Source organism: Diabrotica undecimpunctata, chromosome 4 (assembly GCF_040954645.1).
Source record: "Diabrotica undecimpunctata isolate CICGRU chromosome 4, icDiaUnde3, whole genome shotgun sequence".
NCBI lineage: Eukaryota > Metazoa > Arthropoda > Insecta > Coleoptera > Chrysomelidae > Diabrotica > Diabrotica undecimpunctata.
This window is the reverse complement of record NC_092806.1, coordinates 23,261,381-23,283,577: the sequence shown is the minus strand read 5'-3', so window position 1 is coordinate 23,283,577 and position 22,197 is coordinate 23,261,381. Positions and strand designations below refer to the sequence as shown.

The 22,197-nt window shown below is 34.0% G+C and overlaps 1 protein-coding gene across 1 annotated transcript in view; it reads right to left on the bottom strand.

Annotated features, from left to right (window-relative positions):
• The window catches only part of LOC140438167 (lachesin-like), a 479,820-nt gene that overhangs the window by 133,702 nt on the left and 323,921 nt on the right, over nt 1-22,197 (bottom strand). Inside the window, exon 3 of the mRNA XM_072527880.1 lies at nt 8,217-8,424. Coding sequence (XP_072383981.1) covers nt 8,217-8,424 — 208 coding nt within the window. The remainder of the gene's footprint in view (nt 1-8,216; nt 8,425-22,197) is intronic.

Below are 22,197 nucleotides of genomic sequence, written 5' to 3'. Positions count from 1 at the left end.
ATTACCTTGTATAATGAAGTTTTGAAATTGGAAACAGCTGGATTGGACGATAAAGATCTACGAATAATTACAAATCTATACTGGCATCAATTGACAAGAATAAAGGTTGAACAAGAACTGTCGGATGAAATAAATATAAAAAGAGGAGTGAGACAAGGCTGTATATTGTCGCCTTTACTTTTTAACTTATATTAGGAGGAAATATTTAAGGAAGCCTTAATGGAGACAACCGAAGGTATTATTGTGAATGGAGTAACCGTCAACAATATTAGATATGCCGACGATACCTTAGTGCTTGCTAATTGCGGAAAAGACCTCCAAAATCTAATGAACAAAATAAAACAGACTTGTGATCAGTATGGATTAAAACTCAACGTTAAGAAAACTAAATATGTAATAGTTAGCAAACAGGATTATTATGAATTGAAATTATATACAGGATGACGGTATAAAAGTCGGAGATGCCACACTGAACAGAGTAGAGAAACTCGTGTATCTCGGCAGTAATATCAATGAGAGCTGGGATCCAACCGCAGAAATTAAAAGCCGAATAGAACAAGCCCGAGCTGCCTTTGTAAAAATGAGAAACGTACTTTGCAGTCACGATCTTAGCATTGACCTTAGAGTTCGAATGACATCTTGCTACATCTTTCCTGTACTGCTGTATGGAGTGGAAGCGTGGACTTTAACTGAGGCTATCCTTAGACGCTTGACAGCCTTTGAGATGTGGGTATACAAACGACTACTGAAAATAAGCTGGGTAGACAGAGTTAGAAATGAGGAGGTCCTTAGATGGCTGAACCAAACAACACAACTGGTCAATATAATAAAGAAACGCAAGCTGGAATATTTCGGTCACATTATGGGACACCCTGAAAAATATGATCTTTTACATCTGATCATTCAGGGAAAGATCCAAGGTAATCGTGGTCCTGGTAGAAGAAGAATATCATGGCTGAAAAATCTAAGGCAATGGTATATAAAATCAACTACATCGTTATTTAGAGCTGCTGTCAATAAAGTCACGATAGCGAATATGGTAGCCAACATGATATCTAACGATCGATAACGGTCATGGAACTAGAAGAAGAAGAATGAAGTTTTATTCTAAAATGTAGAACATTAAACTTAAAATCGACGTGTTTTAGATTTTTTTAAAAAGGCTTTTCATTTAGGAAATATCGAATTTATTCCATACTTTATGGACATACTGTATAAAGTGTGCTTATTTCTTAGCGATTTCTAAATAAAAACTGTCATAACTCGTTAAACATCCTGTACATGCATGTTAAAATCAAAAATCCAAACCTGGAAAATGTCAGAGTCTACATTTTTTCTGTATCTATTAAATTTTTTGGATACTCTATACCATAATGAAATTATCAAGCAAGCTTGCACAAAAAACTCACCCTGTACATACTCTTTCTTCCCGTTTTCTACTTAACTATCGTTTTCTATATTTAGTAAAATATCCTAAATAAATAATTTATTCTCCGGGTATTTACGGGATGCTTTCGTGATGTTATAGTCATTAGTCATGCATTGGAAAACTGTATGATCCAAGTTTTACTCTCGGGATCGCAAGTGTCACTTGAAATATAATATGGAACTTCTCGTTTTGGGACTGCTTTCTATTCATAAGGTACGATGAGGATGCAATGTGATAATTTAATACCTGAATGTAGTTAGTTCGGCAAAGTTAATAATAATGGGGTGTATAGTACAAATTTAATAGTTTATCACAACGGAATATAGATCATAAAGGCAAATTTGATGAATTCGAAATTTCACAATATTCTATGTAATATTGTAAGATATGATTATATTTAAAAGTATTATTAACTATTTGAAAATGATTGATAACACAGTTGATAGTCCCCACTATTATTTTGTTGCATCTTCATCATCGTTTAGGTTTTCATCGATAAAAAATGGACCGACAATATGGTCGCCTAACATCCCAGTCCAAACATTTACCTTTTGCGGATGCTGCGTTCGCACTGCAACACTGAGGTGCTTATTTTTCCGTGAATAATACCTTGCAACGGATGGATTGTGTTTTTTAATTCACAAAACTCCATCCGCCTAAGGTTATCTTTCGGAAACAGTTCTTGTGTTGGTTGTATCTTAAAACAGTGATACCCATTCCTTTTGAGAACTCGCTAGACAGTTCGAGCATTCACGTAAACTTTCCCAGCAATTTGTACACTATTGCAGGGTTCACTAGTTTCCACAAAATCACAAATATCAATATCCCTGTTTTGACGCTCCTCATCGATAGGTCTAACACGTGGTTGACACGTGGAATGACCCCGAAGGAACCATGTTACAAGTTCCACTTTTTCTTGGACGATATACAACTTAATAGGCATTTTATTAATTATTTGTTTATTCTTTCAGAACTTCGTTTGAAATTTTTAATGTCAATGTGACAATTACGACAATTCGTACCTACTGTGAAATGAATATAGAGGTGGAAACATGTAACATGTCACAGCGATTGCCATTGTGTTGTATGGTCAATAAAACAATGTCGTGATCTGTATACTAATGAGTAAAACAAACTGAAATTATAGCCATTTCTTAAACTTTAACTGACGTCAACTTGCAAATCTCAGGATTGGCCGCTATCATTCTGAAGAACTTCAAATACGAAGAGGACCAAGACAGGGCTGCATTTTGTCCCCACTAATATTTAACATCTATTTGAACTTCGTTTTCAATAAAACATTGGATACTGTTTAATATGATATCAAAATTAATGGCGTCAATATTGATAATTTGCGGTACGTGGATGACACAGTGTTAATTCTAAATAGTAACAAAGATGTTTAACATCTGGTTAATAGGAATACTACAAGGTGAGATAAATATGAATTGAAGCTAAACATAATAAAGAACAAGGTGATGGTTGAAAGTAAAACGCCAATACAACCGAAAGTGGTAACAGCTTGTGGAGAACAACCGAAGACAAACAACAGTATCACTTACGTTGGTTGTGATCTAACTGAGAATTATGACATAAGCAAAGAAATTAGAATACATATAGAAAAAACCAGAGCTGCATTTTTGAAGATAAAAAAAGTTTTTGCATATTAACGATATCTTATTTGTTCAAATTAGTTTTTATTTGTTTTTGTCTGTTTACTTTTTCGGATTTTATTAGTTTTTAAAATTCTTTTACGATCAATAGTCTTTGTTTCTAAAAACCGACTTTACAGGTATACTCACACATTGTCTCAGGAATGTCATATCACGTCCGATTTCCACTTTGGACACTTTAATTTGTAAAATTTTACAGTAACTCCTGAAGTTTTCAATCGGATCTATTGACTACGTTTACTGTGTCATTTATGTTCGGGCTCATATTGTTTGAGTTGTTGGATAATTCTCTCAAGTCTGAATGGAAATAGTCGTTATGAAATTTATACGTTTTATACACATGCAATACAATTTTGCATTCGAGACCTGTTGAAAACATTTTGACAATAAGCTGTTTAACGGGCGATTGCGTAAAAATCCAAAGTATTTGGGTCATCCGTTTTCATTGTAATTTATTATGAAATGAAGTTTGTACCATTTAATTGCAATTACATGATATTAAGAAAGTTTCTCGTAAATATATATATATATATATATATATATATATATATATATATATATATATATATATATATATATATATATTTCTCTTCCACAGCATACTTCTTTTGCTACTTTATCTACACAATCTACAGTATACTTTTCAAATTTTAGTGAATGTAATTTACATAATTGTAAAAGCTCTTTTTTAATATTCCTCCTTTTATCTTTATTTTTTTGCTTGTAAATCTGTCCAAGAGTTTTTTGGTAACCAGCATTGTCCATAGCTACGAAATAATTGATCCATTACAGTGCCCTGTTAACATATCTACTGTGGCTTTAACTGTTTTCCTGGCTTTGCTCATTAGGTCTGCTGTAAATTTTGCTGCCTTACTATGGATGAAATAATAAAAAAGTAAGAACTAAAAAGGGACACCAAATGGGAGAAAAACATAAGCATCAGCAGTTATAACAGCAAATTTACTAAGATGTAAATTGGAGCTGGAAGGTCAGATAGTAGAACAACTGATAAAGTTTAAATATCTAGGCATCACATTATCTAGCTACAGAAAGCTCGAAACAATAGTGGAAGATCAAGTGGTTAGAGCAAACAAATTAGATTAGATAAGATTAGATTAGATTGCCTGAATGAAACAATATGGAGAAATAAAAATATCGGGAGAGAAATGAAAGGCAGAATTTACAAAATAGTCATCATATCAATAATGACATATGCGGCAGAAACGCAACCTAATACAGAGAGGACAAAAAAGATGTTAGAAACAGCAGAGATAAAAATTTGGTGGTAAAACACTATGGAACAGAGCTAGAAGTACATATATAAGACATAGATGCAAGGTGGAGAACATCAAGGACTGGTTAAGAAGTAAAAGAGTAGAATGGAACTATCATTTAAGCTGAATGACAACAAATAGAGTAGTAAAGATGGAAAGAGACGGTTTCCCTATAGAAAGACGATCAGTAGGAAGACCAAGAAAACGATGAAACGATAACTGGAGATACATTGAAAAACAGACAGAATCATGTCAACATAAAAAGAAGAAGAAGAAAAAGTAAGTTTTGGCAATTGTTCTACAATGAAGTTTCGCCTGTTTTTGTCCTTCCTGTCCTGAGCGAATTCCCCCACTACTTCAGAGATTTAAGTGCCATCCACTTTTTAGTTGTGTGTTATTTTAACGTCACCAAAGAATTTGTCTTAAAAAATATATTTGATCTAATAAATCCCATCTTGATCTTAATATGTTGCATAAAATTTTCTTTTGCAACTTCTGTTATCTTAATTTAAGCTTATCTGTATGGAGAGAATATTATAAATTTTTTTTATGTTTAAGGGCCCATTCTGAAGAAGCCTTTTAATTTAAAAATCGTTCTTACACAACGAATTAAAATATTATGAGGTTTATCTCACAAAGATCATGATTTTAACCTTATGCTTTCTTATTGAGCTTTTATATGTTCCATATAAGGTACGTATTTTGTAGGAAATGCATTTTGTAACTGGTTTTTCTCATGTAACTGTTTTTTTCTAGGGTATTTTTCGTCTTGACTGGCTTTACAACTCAGAGTGAGTCTGCGCCGCATCCACTATAGTCCATTATCTTCTACGATCTTCCGCTTCCATTTCCATTTGTTGTACCTCAATCCTAGATAAATCAGCTTCAACGACATCTTTCTATCTTTTTCTGGGACAACCTACTGATCTTCTACCGTCTGGTGTCTCAAAAATACTGTTTTTAGCACTCTGTTTCCTCTGATCTTACCACATGGCCTGCCCATATTATCCGGTTAGTTTTCTGAGGTATTATTTGTAGTTATTGTGCTTTCCCTCTTCTTTATAACGTGCCCTCTCCTCAATGGAGGTTGGCTACTACAATTGTAAACTCTTTTCTCTCTTTAGCTGTTCTCATTAGCTGTTCAAAAAGAGAACTTTATAGATTATCAAAAAACTAACTAATAATTTTATGTTTTTATTTTCAAATATTGTAAAATTTAGAATGATTAACCTTTGTGTCTATACCCAGGTACCTGGGTATCCTTGGTAATTGTTTTATGTAAATTATTGGCGATAGTATAAATATTTTTATTTCAGCTTCTAGTTTTTCCTAAAATTATTTAGAAGGAAGAGATTTATAATAAAAACCAAAGAAAAAAAATGCATATAATATATTAAAAATACCTGTCAAAGTTTTTACACCATTACGTCCACACCCGTGGTACCCGGGTAACACTAATGTTTAGTAAATCATGAAGCTGTGTCTAGGTTTTTTATCATAAAAGTGATATAGAAACATAAATAAAAGTTACATTTCAAACACATTGTCCGCACTTACTTATATTTACTGAGTGTTTGTTACATAGTGGACGATTGCAAACATTACACGATTTTCGTGTTTTTCTTAGCCGCTTTTTCGCTAAAGACATACAAAGGTAGCAATTTCCAACAGTTTTGAGACGTCCAGTATAATCTCGAATAGGTAATGACTCTGCTGTATTACTTGAATCTGTAGATAGAGATTTACCTAACATACACTCAATTCCTGACCTTGATGAAAAATTTCGATATACATTTGGTACTTTAGATCTAGCAGAAATTGCAGGCATCACTAGTTGTTTCCCTAAGTCTTGTAGAAAAATTTTACGCTTACTAGTTTCAGTAGAACTCTATGGATTATTGTCTGTATCAATTATATAGATTGCTAGGCAAGCTACGTCTAGGATATTGTAAAAGGAGGCTACCGGCCAACGCAAAGTTCTGCGTTTAGTGATGATGAGAAACCATTTTGTCCATGTTGTCTACGCCTCCTTTAGTTTTATTATAGAACTGGATTATTTCAGGTTTATTTTTTGAACCACTTACATTATCGTTGTCATGCATGGTTGACAGCAAGATAACGCTTTTTTCTTTTTTGGCACATATGAACAAATGGTAACACGATCTGCACTGAATCCGTGTAATGGCGATTCAGGTTCACGCTCTGGCAGCATTTCTTGTAAAATATATGGTTTGTTTCTTTTCAAAGTACCAACTAATAATAAATTCCAAGACAACAGGAGACAAGCTAGTGAAAGAGTTGTAAAAAAATTATCCATTGTTATGTTTCGTCCAGAACTTTGGTTTGGGTAACACAAATCTTTTACTACGTATTCACCTTGATTAGTTTCACGTCCAGTTGAATTTTTTCCGGTATAAATTTGTCCAGTAAGTAGATACGAATTATCGGCATCACAAACCCACCAAACCTTGATGCCATACTTGGTAGGTTTTGCTGACATGTATTGCGTGAAACGTGTCCTGCTTTTAAAAGGAAATAACTGTTCATCCACAGTAAGAGAATCAGACGGTACGTAGTTACGACGTAAATTATCATTCAGAAGATGGAATATATCTGTGATAGCTCCAACTTTATCATTTTGCAAACGTTCTGCACGCGTTTTGTCATTGTCAAACCGTAGGAATCTGCTGATGCTCCAAAAGCGATTTATGCCCATACTTGCTCGGTACAAAGGATGAGAGTCTGTTTTCCATAAATCTTTCGAGTGCTCTGAATTCAAATGCCGTACTCCTGCTGTAATAAAAATACCTAAGTATGTATCAAATTCTTCTGTTGTAAGTGACTTCCAAATTTTTCCAGGTTTTTCGGGATTTTCAGCATTATACTTTTTTCACAAACGCCATTAGCTTTTCGATTGGTTTCGCGTATGATTATGTCACATATTACGTCACTAAAAACACATTTGAATGTATCTTTAATAGAAAGAGTTTTAGTAGAACGTACTGGGGCCGTCTTTTTACGCAAAAGGTTAAGTTTTAGTGTTCGACTTGCAATAAACGGTTTTTGTTGCCAAATTGTTTTATCTTTTGCATCCAGAACATCACTTTAAAGAACTTCCTTAAAAATAGTTAAAATCTTCATCACTACTACCGTTTCAATCGTATTATTGATGTCAGTAAAAACATACTCTAAGTCAGAAGCTTCATCTCCATCTGGTTTGATTTGCTAAATATAGTCCTCATCTGATTCCTGGTTTTCGATATTTTTGTCTACTTCCTCATCTATATCGTCTATAAATTATTGCAAGTACTTCTGTTGCTTTTTATACGTCATTCTAAAATTGATTGATCTATGTATAAAATATTGTAAAAATAAACCGTAATAACTTACTTTTTAAATTTGCTAGCACTCACTTCTCTTCTTGCCATTATTACAACATAAAACACGCATATAGTCACAAAAATATTAACAACTTGTAAGCACAGTTAAATGAACACTGAAAGCAAACAAACAAAAATGCCAAGCGTCTGTTATTTTAGGAACGCACAAGCGAAGTTTATCGAAGGTACCTGGGTAGCACGGGTATAGACAACCGTATCAGGTATATACTTGGGTATAGAGATAACAGTTGTCTGTGTGACAACTATGTAATAAACACCGCTAATCTAAATAGTCTAAACGTCTTAAGAACTGTAATAATGTCGTCATGAAACTTTTTTTCACAACTAAAATTTGTCGTACCATTGCCAAGAAATGATTATTTAAATCTTCTTCTAAATCTTCAGTAATCATAAAATAACTTTTAACATTTTAGTTAATGCAACCATAGTTGTTACTTACCAACTACAGTTAGGTATCCCACTTGGCTCTTCATAGGATCTGTGTTGATCTGACACATGTACCACCCTTGGTCTGACTCCCTCACCTCCTTGATATGTAGATGCCAAATATTCTTTTCACTGTTTGAGACGCCGATTCGGCTATTTTTAGTAATAACGTGGTTATGAATTGTTAGGATTGTTTGAGTATCCACTTTGAGCCAGGCTACCTGAAATGTAAATAATAATAATTATTAGACAGTTTATGACCAGCACGTCCGTATTTAAAATAATAATTATTGCTTATCGATGGCGATTTAGGTTACCTATAAATCAAAGCTTATTAGAAAAGTTCACCTATCCAAATCACTATTATTTTGTACTTTTTCTTAGAGTACAAACGTTAAATATTACCTCACCAATTAATACGTACAACGAAATTATAAAAGCTCTTGACGTAGCTGCAACGGAAGCTATTGGAGAAGTGGGTAGCATAAAAAATAGAAATGAATGGTGGAATAAAGAAATATAAGATCTTGTGGGGAAGAAGAAGAATATGTATAACAAATGGCTAGCAACAAAGGACCCTTACTATCGACAACAGTACAACAGCTTAAACAAAGAAGTAAATAAAGCCAAAAATGAGATGTGGAATAAAGCCTGCGATACCGTAGAAAATTTTATGGGTACAGCAAGAAGTAAAGAAGCCTGGAAAACAATTAGAGGTAGTAGAACAGATAGAAAAGAATGCAGTAGGTTAACTCTAATAGCCCCAGAATTATGGGTCGAATATTATAAACAAATGCTGACAGTAGATCGAACAGAATTCCAAGATATTGGCTACCAAAAATATGATATTTCCTACCGCGAAGAAACTGAAATAACACCAGAAGAAATTAAAAAACACACCAACGCTATGAAAAATGGAAAGGCTCCAGGACTGGGGGGAGTACCCATTGAACTGATTAAATATTGCCCTGACAAACTATTTCAGCTATTGGCTTATACTTTTAATTTATTCTTGAGAGGAGAAGAACTACCCCCAGAATGGAAAACTGCATATATCAGCAATCTATACAAAAATAAAGGCAACAGAAAAGATTGTAAGAATTACCGAGGGCTTAGTGTAACTAACTTAATCTGTAGAGTCTACGGGAAGATAATTAAAAGCCGAATTGAAGATTGCTGGGAAGACGCTGAAGATCAAAGTGGCTTTCGTACTGGTCGTTCTTGTATAGACAATGTGTTCTGCCTAAAACAAACAATAGAAAAGCGTTTGGTACATAATATGGAATACACATGGTATTTATTGATCTTCAAAAAGCGTATGACAGTGTCCCATTAGCCAAGCTATGGCAGGTGCTAGAAGACGAGAATATTCCACCGATTTACATTAATGCTGTAAGGGAGTTGTACGATGATATGACGAGTGTAATAAAGATTGGACAAAAAGTGACAAAAAAGATAAAAGTGACCAAAGGACTTCGCCAAGGCTGCTGCATTGCATCTACACTCTTTAATATTTATTTGGAGGGGGTTTTGGATATTTAAAAAAGGAAATGTGAACCTATGGGTGTTAAAATTGGAGACCATACACTGTACAGCTTGCATTTTGCTGATGAAATAATACTTGCAGAAGATCAAGATGATATCCACATCGTACATGTTACGAAAAATAGATAAAGAATATACTAAGTGGGGCTTATCAATTAATCCATCAAAAACAGAGTACGTAGTAGTGGGAGGTGAAGGAAAGCACTTAGAACTAGGAAGCAAACAAATTCAAAATACTGATAGCTATAAATATCTCGGTGTAAACATTACAAACAATGGTCGGAATACAAAAGAAATAGCTACTAGAATTGGTCAAGGAAATTCAGCAATACGTCAACTGAATAGTATACTTTGGAATAACCACATCACCCGAAACACAAAAATTAGGATATACAAAAGTATCATAGAAAGCATTGCTACATATGGTTCAGAGCTTTGGGTAATAAATAAAAATGACGCATCCAAAATAAAAGCAATAAAAATGAATTATTGGAGAAGATGTTGCCAACTCACTAGAAGAGATAGAGTAAGGAATACTGAAATCAGAGAGCGTATGGGCATAGACATTGACGTCCTGGAAACTATAGAATGCAAAAGGCTGAAATGGTATGGTCATGTAGAAAGGATGAATGATCAACGATGGCCAAAGAGAATGTTACAGTGGATCTCCACCAACCGCAGGAAAAAGGGAAGACCAAGAAGATCGTGGAGACAAGAAGTAAAAGGTGCAATGGAAGATAGGGGTCTACAAGTAGATGACTGGAACGATCGCAAGCGTTGGAAGCTAGGTTGCGAGAAACGGCGGCAGCTGTAATAAACTCGTTATATATATACATAGGTTAAATATATATATATATATATATATATATATATATATATATATATATATATATATATATATATATATATATATATACTGATCTTTTCAGTGACACCTTTAATTAAAGGTAGAAAGACTTTGGGCTGAGGTTTTTTTTGGATGGGGAGGGGTTTAGATGTTTTTGAATGCTCCTATTGATTTGGGATTTGTGGTAGCCGTTTTGTGAGAGTGTTTGCCTTGAATTGATTTCGGATTAAACTTCTCCCAAACAACCCAAAATCTTTCTACCTTTCATTAAAGGTGTCATTGACAAGATCAGTAGAACTCTTATCCATCTAAACATCAAAATCATCTTCACTACTCACTTCAAGTTGATTAATTTCGTCAGATCGTATGTGGCGTCAGTGGCGTATATCATTGATGAATATGTTTAATAACAGGGGTCCAAAATGAGAACCCTGGGGTACTCCGGAATGAACCTTAATCTCAATGGAAATCTCACCATCAGAACTCGGTCAATCAAGTATGTTCTCAGCTATCTAAGAAGTGGCCCATCAACACTCATTTTTTTTAAGTATAACTATTAAAATATTTTGGTTGATCTGATAAAAGGCCTTGGAGAAAGCAATGTATAGTTCATGTACCCTACAGGCCCTCTCCATGACCTTGCTTAGGAAGTCCACAAACAATAGTAAATTACCTTCAGTTGACCTGCTATTCCGAAATCCAAATTGTGGGTCTAATAGCTGTTTTTCAAGTGAAACTTTAAGATAGTCACATACAAAACATTCAAATATCTTTGGTATTACACTAATTATACTAATTCTTGTCCAATTTCGACAATGTGTAGCTTCCAAGTGATATACCGATGAATTAAAAAATAAATATACGCCTATGGTTCCTTTTAATTTTATTTCCTTTATATTTTTCATTTTTAAATAAGAAATAAAGAAAGTCGTATTGCGCTCGATGCCGAGCGGAAAATCTCTATAAAATTTAAAGTAAATATTATCTTAGAAAGTCGAATTTACCTTTTCCTTTAGAATATTGTTGACTGAACTTAATGTTATTATATGAAAACAACTTCTAATGGTTATCGATTCTTTTTATGTACCTGCGTTAAAGTACTTTTCGATTCAATGGAGCAATACGTAATAAACGTAGTAGTCTTGTCTCGAAGAAAATTCTTAATTGTGATGTAAAAAAATAAGCATGGAGTTTCTCCTTAAAAATGAAAACTGTTGTTAAAAATGTTGAAAAGTATAAAAAAGAATAAATAAGGCTAAGGTTTTTGTTAAGATCTTAAAATCAAAATATAAAAAAGTTTTCGATCGGAATCCATTCAGAAAATTTTATATATAAGTATTATGAAATCTCCTACACAAATTCGCCTATATAAAATTTGTTAGGTACAAAGTTTTATTAAGTTATAAATCATTACTACCTTTTTGTCATAATCAGTGATGGCTGGTGCAGGTGGGATATGGGGCGCCGCCCCTTTGGAAAATTATGTTCAAACTATTAATTCTATTTCATCATCATCATCATTGGTGCTACAGCCCTATAAAAGGGCCTCGACCTTCCCAAGTCTATTATGCCAGTCAGTTCTATCCATTGCCAACTGTTGCCAGTTTGCTGCGCCTATTTGTCTACCATCCTCATCTACACCATCCCTCCATCTGAGTTTTGGTCTACCCCAACTTCTACTTCCCACAGATTGTGACATAAGGATTCTTCTAGGAGGGTTGTTCTGCTGTGATCTTGCCAGATGTCCTGCCCATCTTAGTCTTCCTATTTTTATAAAGGATACTACGTCTTTACCACCAAATATATGTTTATATCTGTGATATATCTCGTAGTTGTACCTCCTTCTCCAAACACCATTTTCACAGATGCCACCAAATATTCTTCTCAGGATCCTTCGTTCAAATATAAGCAGGAGATTTTCATCTGTCTTGGAAATGGTCCATGTCTCCGACCCATATGTCAACACTGGTTGTATAAGTGTTTTGTATATGGTTATTTTTGTTTTTTGGCTTAAGTTTCTGCTTCTCATATGTCTACTTAGTCCAAAATAGCATTTGTTTGCTAGGATTATTCTTCGTTTGATTTCTTCCGTCATGACGTTCTCCTTGGTGACCAGGGAGCCTAAGTATGTAAATTTGTCCACCACTTCAAAGGTAGAATTATCAACCGTGAATTGGTGGCCGATGTTTCTGGCTCTATTGTTGGGTGTTGATGCCATTATCTTAGTTTTATTTTCATTTACTTGCAGGCCCATATTTTTTGAGGCGTTTGACAAGGTGGTATACATTTCTTCTAGCTTGCGTGTTGTGCGGGCAACTAGATCAACATATTTCACAATTCACAATTCACATACACAATTCTATTTCATACTTTCTTATGTAAAATTTACACTTTTCTGTTGAAACATTATTGCATTAAAATATATTTACCTATCTGAACTATATTTGGAGCTAATTTCATAACGCCCAAGAAAGTCATGCCGTTGCTATGGAAATAACACGGTAAACAAATGAACAGCTTAGGACTAAAAGGATAAGGGTCCAAAAATCCTCAGGTTAAATGAATGAGTGTCCACTAACGTGTGTTAAAATGAAACTAAAAATACCGATGAGATATGTCATCGGTCAAAGAATGTGCAAAATTGCGTTTTCTGGTTATTATACATCCACAAGTCATCCAGTATTAGTTTTATTCAGAATCTTCTATTAGTTTTAAAGGTATGGTAAAAAATTTGTTTGTATCATTTATGATACATAATGTAATTTGAGTATTATTTTAGATGTCTAGCTGGTATATGAAGAGGCCTTTATCAGATAAAGAATTGCAACTTATAGTCGACTATAGTATTTGAGGGGAAAATCCTCAGAAGAATCTTTGGGCCTTATCACGACATTAATAGCAACCAATACCGAATGAAAACAAATGCTGAGGTTAAGCAGATGTATAGAGCGAGCGATAGTCCAAGAGATTAAATCCCAACGTCTTAGGTGGGCTGGCCATGTCCATAGACTCCCTAATAACCGCCTTGCCAAATTAATATGGAAGGAAGCCCCCACAGGAAGAAGACCCTTAGGACGTCCACGAATGCGATGGAGAGACAATATATGGTCAGATCTAAGAACAGTGGGGCTGCCCACTGACCCAACTATTATGGAAGACCGTTCAAGATGGAAGCAGGTTGTGCAGTCAGCCAAAACCCACCCCGTGTTGTAGTGCTACGAGAAGAAGAAGAAGAAGTTATAGTCGACAATTGGGATGATAGTGAAGATGATTATGATGTAAGTGATATTGAAGACTTCAATAACGATGTAGATTTAGAAAATATAGACATATCAAATATTCCAGTGGTATTTGAAGATGAGCTCAGTGGGGCAGAACTGGAAAAAAAGAAAGGGCCAACAAGCTGTATTCCTCAGAAAGAGATTCGAACAGATGTACATATTGTACACTACCGTAAATGTCCTAAGATAAAAAAAATTAACTTTTTTTAGTTTTTTTTTGACTTCTTTATCTTCTTCTTAAAGTGCCTATCCGTTCCGGACGTTGGCGATCCTCACGGCTATCTTCACTTTGCTTATTGCAGCGCGGAACAGTTCAGTGGTAGTCGAGTTATACCACTTTCGCAAATTTTGAAGCCAGGAAATGCGTCTTCTTCCCGGTCCTCTCTTACCATTTACTTTCCCTTGGAGAATCAGCTGGAGAAGGCCGTAACGTTCTTGATTTCTCATTACATGACCTAGATATTCCAACTTTTTAGTTTTGACGGTCATGAGAATTTCACATTCTTTCCCCATTCTACGCAGGACCTCCACATTAGTAACTCTGTTAACCCAGGATATACGTAAGATGCGCCTATAACACCACATTTCGAAAGCTTCGAGCCGATTCATAGATGCAACAGTCAGTGTCCATGCTTCCATTCCGTAGAGCAGAACTGTGAATATGTAGCAGTTCAATAGACGGCATTTTGTTTTTAATGATATGTCTCGACTGTTGAAAATAGTTCTCATTCTAACGAATGCTGCTTTTGCTTTTATTATTCGCTGTTTAATTTCTGTTGAGTGGTCCCATTGGCTATTTAAATTGGTGCCTAGATATGTATATTGCTCGACTCTTTCGATATTCTGTTGGTTGATTGTAAGTTGCGCGTTTAGTATTGGTTTTTTACTAATTGTCATAAATTTGGTTTTATTTATGTTAAGAGCTAGTCCGTATCTGTTGCTGACTTCTGTTATGCGATTTGTTAATATCTGTAAGTCATTCAGATTATCGGCAAAAACTATAGTGTCATCTGCATATCTAATGTTATTCAACCATTCACCGTTTATTAGTATTCCTTTCGCACAACCGTCTAAAGCTTCCTTAAATACCCATTCAGAATAAATATTGAACAACAATGGAGACAAAATACAGCCCTGTCGTACTCCACGTTCTATTGCAATTTTATCAGTTAAGTGGTCTTCTATTTTGATTTTGGCCGTTTGATTGTAGTAAATGTTTCTGATAATTCTAAGATCTTTGTTGTCAATTCCAATTTCTTGCATTAGAGTCATTAATTTGTCATGTTTTACTCTGTCAAATGCCTTCTGGTAATCTATAAAGCATACGTATATATCACAATTCACATCCCTGCATCTCTGAAATAGCACCTGTACAGCAAAAAGGGCCTCCCGTGTTCCCAGAGCATCACGAAATCCGAATTGTGTTCTTGTTAGTTGTTCCTCACATTTTGTATATATTCTTTTGTGGATGACCTTTAGAAATGTTTTAAGTAAATGGCTCATAAGGCTTATAATTCTATAGTCTTCGCACTTTCTTGCATTGGGTTTTTTTGGAAGATTTATAAAAGTTGACACTAACCACTCTTGGGGAACAACGCCCGTATCATATTCTTCTTTATAAAATAGTTAAACATATAATTTTTTCCAATCTAAAATTAAAAATTGAGCATTGTAGGGTTAAATTTACATATTTCAACTGTGTGTTACCTGAAATAATATATACAAGCTAAATTCGTAATGCGATTTACAATACGTATGAACGAAGTAAATTAAACTTTTCTTAGATATCATAAAGTACATTTAGTTAAACATATTTTTTTAACATATAACCAAATTTAATTCTTTTTAGAAGAACATGTAACTTTGACCGCTTTATGGATTTAATTGAGGGAAAAAGAACTGTTTAATGGTTGTCGTATGTAACTCAGTATTGTACTGAAAGACATTGGATTGTACCAAAAATATAAACACGAAGAACTGTATAAGTTTGTTTTTATAGTTGAAACTTCGATTTTTCAGCATGGATCTATATGTCACTTAAGGCAAGATGTGAATAAATGAAGTGTAAAATCTATTAAACTTGATGGAAAACGATAAAATATTTAATTATATTAAAAATATAAAGGTGTTGAAATAATTTGTAGATGCATTATTCTTCATACTGGTAATAAAAATAATTTCATTGGGGGTGCAGAGGCTGTATTTTTCTCTAAATTAGCTTTAATGGACTACCACGGGTCCCGAATCTTGGCGGCATCCCTAATCTACCCTACGGCAATTAGTGCTTTTCTCTGTTTGTGGTTACCAGCAAACTCGGGATGGAAAAAGCTTATTAAAAAAACCATGGTAGCTCCTAGAATAGTGAATTTTTACAAAAAATGTCCCTTGGAGTTTTTTTCGAAAAACCAATATTTTGGCAGTTCTTTGTTATACCTAAAGTTCACAAATTACACGTCGAAAAGCATGCTTTTAAACGATTTTTCTCGAATAACTCCAAAAATTTGAATTTTATCGGGAAATCTATTGCATAAAGGTCCTCTTTTTAAGCAGGGAAGATGTATATTCTCTTTATGTGAAATCTTATAACATCGACCTTGTGTCATTATATTATTACAATAATTACATAATTGTCATGTAATTTAAACTTTCGCAGCTAGTTTAAATACACCAGTTTTATTTACGGCCTACTTAAATTACGTTTTTTCGATCGCTCTACAATTGATTGTATTGTTAGGTCTAATTTCCTAACTGTAGAAAAACCAGATATGCCTTCAATATAAATAATAAATTCATTGTTTCCGAATCAAAAGCCAATCCGGAGTTAAACGCTCCATTTTAATTTTACTATCGGCACATTTATTCTCCGAAAAATACTTCAATTACTCGGTGAAGGATTGACCATTTCGCTTCATTACTTTCTCGATTTTTTACTTAGTCAATTTAAAACTTTTAGTTTTTGAGGTAATATGGTTGATTTGAAAACTTTCTTCTTGATCAAATAAAGTTATTTTAAAAAATTAAATTGTTAATTAGGAAAATCAGAATAATGTAAAATGGATCAACTAAATCTTTACATACATTATAATATACAATCTGTACCGTTCCGTTAAAGTTGTAGTTGAATTTCAATTAAAAATATTTTGGGGGATTAGTTTTCTGTCCTTTTTTCACTTTCTTGAAATGTTTGTTTGTATGTTTTTGTTTTAGTCATTATTTCTCACCATTTGCTCCTATCTTTTATTTCTTCTTCCCCATACTTCCTCTCTCCATATTTTTTTAACCTCTATCGTCCTTCATCATCATCATCATTGGCTTTTACAACTCTTCGTGAGTTTTTGCCGCGTTTACTATTGCCTTCCATTGATTCCGATCCTGTGCTATTATTTCCCATGGCCTTACTTCCATCTTCTCCAGGTCTTCCCTGACTGCGTCTTTCCACCTTTTTCTAGGCCTCCCTGTCGATCTTCTACCATCTGGTCTTTCCCAAAACACATTGCTAATCAGTCTGTCGTCATCACTCCGTACCACGTGGCCTGCCCATCTTAATCTATTGGCTTTTATGTATCTTACGATGTTTCCTTTCTCGAAGAGAGTCTCTATTTCATTGTTGTATCTGCTCCTCCATTCATTTGTCACGCTGTCCCTGCAAGGACCATATATAATTCGCAGGATTTTGCGTTCCCATACTAATAGCTTATTGATTTCTTTCTTTCTCAATGTCCATGTTTCACTTCCATATGTCACTGCTGGTCGTATTATGGTTTTGTACATTTGGATTTTGGCACGCCTTGAGAGAAGCTTTGACCTCATTAGATGTTGAATGGCAAAGAATGATTTATTCCCCGCCAGTATTCGTATTTGTCTATCGTCCTTACCATTCTTTATTTTGCTTTCTAGTTGTATCCACTGCTTAGTCTTCCTTACTGCTCCCCTAAACCTCCTTAGTCCCAGCGTCGTCTTCAGGTGACATAAAACATACTTTGTTTGGAAATGTTTTCTGAGATGTCAGCTTAAGTTGGCAGCTCTGAAAAGTATTGGTTGTTTAACGTTTCAATTTTCACTTCGGAAATCGTTCTCAAAATACAAACGATTTTGAGAACGATTTCCGAAGTGGAAATTGAAACGTCAATACACTTACTTTAACCTTTAATTGTGGCTTATTCCCATTTAAATAGTAATTACTTTAAAATGCCACAAAAAATAGCTTCAGAACAGATTATACATGTCAAAGTTAATTGCTTAACTAGATTAAATCTTTTTTTATTTTAAACAATAGGAATACACCTAATCTACAAGATTAATCAGCATTTTTTTTTAAATTTAAATGCCCACTTCTTTGTCGTGGCTACACAGCACAGCACTGACTCTGATTTTCACAAACTGCTCACGTCCTTGTTGTAGCTACTAAAGAATACATCTAATAAAATCTTTAGCAAACCATCACTGGAGAGCTGATGAAGACATCCTAATTAAGGTACACAGATCTCTCATTCGCTCTTAACTAGACTATGTAAATTTTTATTTAAGGGTCTTGACATTATTAAGAATACCACTTTACAAATACATATATCTTGTAGCTCACCTGAAAGTTGAAGGGTTGACTTAAAAATTGAAACCCCCTATATATGAACTTATTTAACCCTATACATGACTTCTCTAATTTACAAACCCTATACTTGTAAGACTAACAATATATATCAGAGAAAACCTCAAATTTTCCTTCCTGTTTAACGACCTGTTGATTTTTTAGTACCAGATACCCATATATTGTTATTAACCCCTTCCTGGATTAACAAAATTCCAAAAATTAACACAATATATAATCCACAAAAATGTAAACAAATTATAAGCTTATCTTTCCTAAAGATGGTCAATACAAACTTATATTCTCTACACTGATGCATCTAAAATTGAGACAGGAGTCGTATATAGTGTTGTAACGATAAGACTACTAAAAACAATTAAAATACTATTATAAAATAATACCTCAATCAACCATGAGAGCTTATCGTTTATACTTCGCCTAGCTCAGTCTCTTAAGTGTGAATCCGTCTTGTCTTAAACCATGAAATAAACAATGAAAATTTAGTTGGTAACAAATAAAACAATAATTAAACTAATCATATTTATTCAACATAAAACAAAGCAAAAACAACCCTGCCTAAAGCTTTACAATTAATAAATTTGGAACTGATACTTATGGCATACATTCGGTTGCTTGCTCCTGTTAGGATGTTGCCTCCAGATTATGTGGGTAGGTCCTGTTGCCACCTCCGGAGCATGTGGGTAGGTCTTACAGACAGCTGCAGTTATTTCATAAATTCCATATTATTTCATAAATATCCATTATTTTATAAAACATTCCAGAAATTATCCAATAGGTTACTTAGTAAACTAGAATATAACATCAGCATTAGCGAGATATCAAAGGGGGTTAACTTCCTTGCCAATTATTTTACAAAATCACAATTAAACAAATAGCAGATGGCAAGGATAAAGTAAAATAGAATTATTATTAAAATTAGTTAAGTCTTGTAAGATTCCTACATGCATAAAATTGAAAACGTGGCTTTCGAAGAATTGAGGTTATGAATATTGAAAATGCTGTCAGAATTGTACAATATATATTACAATGAAAGTACTCATCCCAAGCGATTTCTGGAGACGATAAAATGAACCATATTACCTTCTTTTATAAATTTCAATTACAGACAAAAAATAATATTCCCACCACGTTTGAAAGCTAATTGACAAACAGTGGGGACAGAAGCCATAGAACATATATAGGACATATGTCTATGATGGAATTAGTTCTTCTGTCCATATAGAACAGAATACTTACCGGACAGAAATAGATAGAGCGAATGTTTATTCTACCAGACAGAAAGAGAGAGAGAGGGTGCCATTTATTAAAAAAAAAAGTAAAAAAGAAACTGAAGGTTAAGGAATTAATAAATGAATAAAGAAATTAAAATCAAATAATTATTTAAATATAAATTAATGAAGATATGACGTTTATAACGTTACAGTATAGCAACTGTGATGAATATTATTCAAAAGTTCTGCCTTTCACCATACACCTCCATACAGGAGGTGTATGGTGAAAGGCAGAAAGGCAGAAGGTATGGCTTGGTAAGATAAACATTAAAATGCTTATCTAACCAAATTAAAGACAAGAACACTGCAATATGTACAGATTCGATATACTCCATCGAATCAATTAAAAATATATATTCTGAACATTCATTAGTTTATGCCATATATGAAGCAACAAACCGTCTTTCTTTTTCTGGAAAAAACATAACGATAATCTGGACTCCCTTTTTGGATTTCCTGGACTCCAACCCACAGGTTGGCATTTTAGGTAATGAGACTGCTGATAGTGCTAAAACCACTTTTTAAATCTCAAATCAAAAAGTCCTGGCAAAAACCATGGAAGAGATTATTCTCGAAACACAAAATACAACCTACCATCGAAACCTTTCTTAACTATAGTAGAAGAGACAAATTAATCGTTTGCATGGCAAACGTATTGATCACCAACGGCTGACACATGGACGCCTCATGGTTTTGGAGAACTCACCCATTTATAAAAAGTGTAGTGAGACTGCTGATAATTAACCATTCAACATATGCTTAAGCTGGGATCTCACAGTATGTGCAGCGGCGTTCTTCATCGGCTCACAGTTGGCGAAGAGAAATATACATGATAATAAAAGTCAAAATCTAAAGACAATAACCAACTCAACGTGAAATATCGTTTTTCTTATCAATATTTGTGCTTTACAATCCCTGGGATAGGACAGAACTGCCGATTTATAGCCGGCGCGAGTACTCTCGTCATTTATCGGTAAATTACCAGAGTAGGTACTTAACCCTCTATCTTTCTGACTCGGCTAGTGTCGGGGACGGTGATAATTTTACTATGGAGGGATCTAATGAAGTTTTTGTTGAAATTTTTAGCTTTGTATAAATTACCCAACTTACTAAAATTTTACCGCCAACATTGGAGGCGTAAAACAGACTAAACTAAACTAAACCCTCGATATTCGAGGGGTTACGCACTATCAGAATGGAACGATCAGATTTTGGGGTAGGTTGAATGAATTTATTAAAATATAAATATTTATTAATTTTACAATTAGGTGCCAACCATGTTATCTTTTCTTTTCACTATTATCTATTTTCTATTTCTCTTCCTGGACCGGCGAAGAGTGCCTCTCTACGTTCCGTGAGATCCCGGCTTTATACAGTGTATCGAATACTAGCAAGAACAAAAAAAATACTCTATACAAGGTCTTACTAATGTGATCCTCAGCCCATTAAAACATCTTCAGAGTGTACTAGATTTCTTTTGAGGAACGAATTTTTAATACAAAAATTAACCTTTTTTTTCTCTTTATTGTAAAGTATAATGTAATGTAATTTATATAGCAAATTTGGCTCAGTGTCAACTACTTTGTAGTTGGGACACAATAGACTTAATAAAAAAAATTCTAGGAATAATCGTTACATCGTTTTTACTCAGGACATCTCTAATAAAAGTTTTTTTGGCAAAATATGAACGCTCGACAAAATATATCGTAGGAGGTCTCTTCAAGCTCTCAATAAAATATCTAATTCGTTTTACGGATAATTTATTGCAAAAGTATAGTATTATTAATTTAAGATAAAAATGTTGTAGATATTAAAGAAAATGAGTGGATGTAATAAAGTTTACTCGTGTACGGTCATTTATTTTGGGCGTTCGCTCCAATTTTAAAAAGGATGAGTATTCTTGGATGTCGTTTTTAATAGTTCTTATCGACTAAACTTAAAAAGATTAGGGGAAGGTGGGGGAATATCGACTACTTAAGACAAAACTGATACGGAATGTTTGTTATAGCTTTTACGAATTTGAAAGTTATAATATGGACATTTAGTTAATTTAGTTAGCCAATTACTGCTTCAAAAATATTATAAAATAATTATATTTTTGAAACTCAAAAAATTCGGAATTCAAAACAGATGCCAAGGGTTGCTGAGATGAAAACCCTACGAACAATAGTGGGCAAAACAAGAAGAGACAGGGTGAGAAATATAAATGTTAGAGAGCAATGCAAAATACAAAAAAGATATTGTAAGATGGGGAAGGCAGCGTGATGTGGTACAGTCATGTAAGACGAATGGATGAGAAGAGACTCCCAAAAATTGCCCTAGAAAATAACCCGCCCTGTTCAAGACCTCCAGGAAGAAATATCGATCAACGATGGGAAATATCGATTACAGATGGACAAGTCCATTGGTTCAGTTTACTTAGGTTCAAGTATAAAATACATATT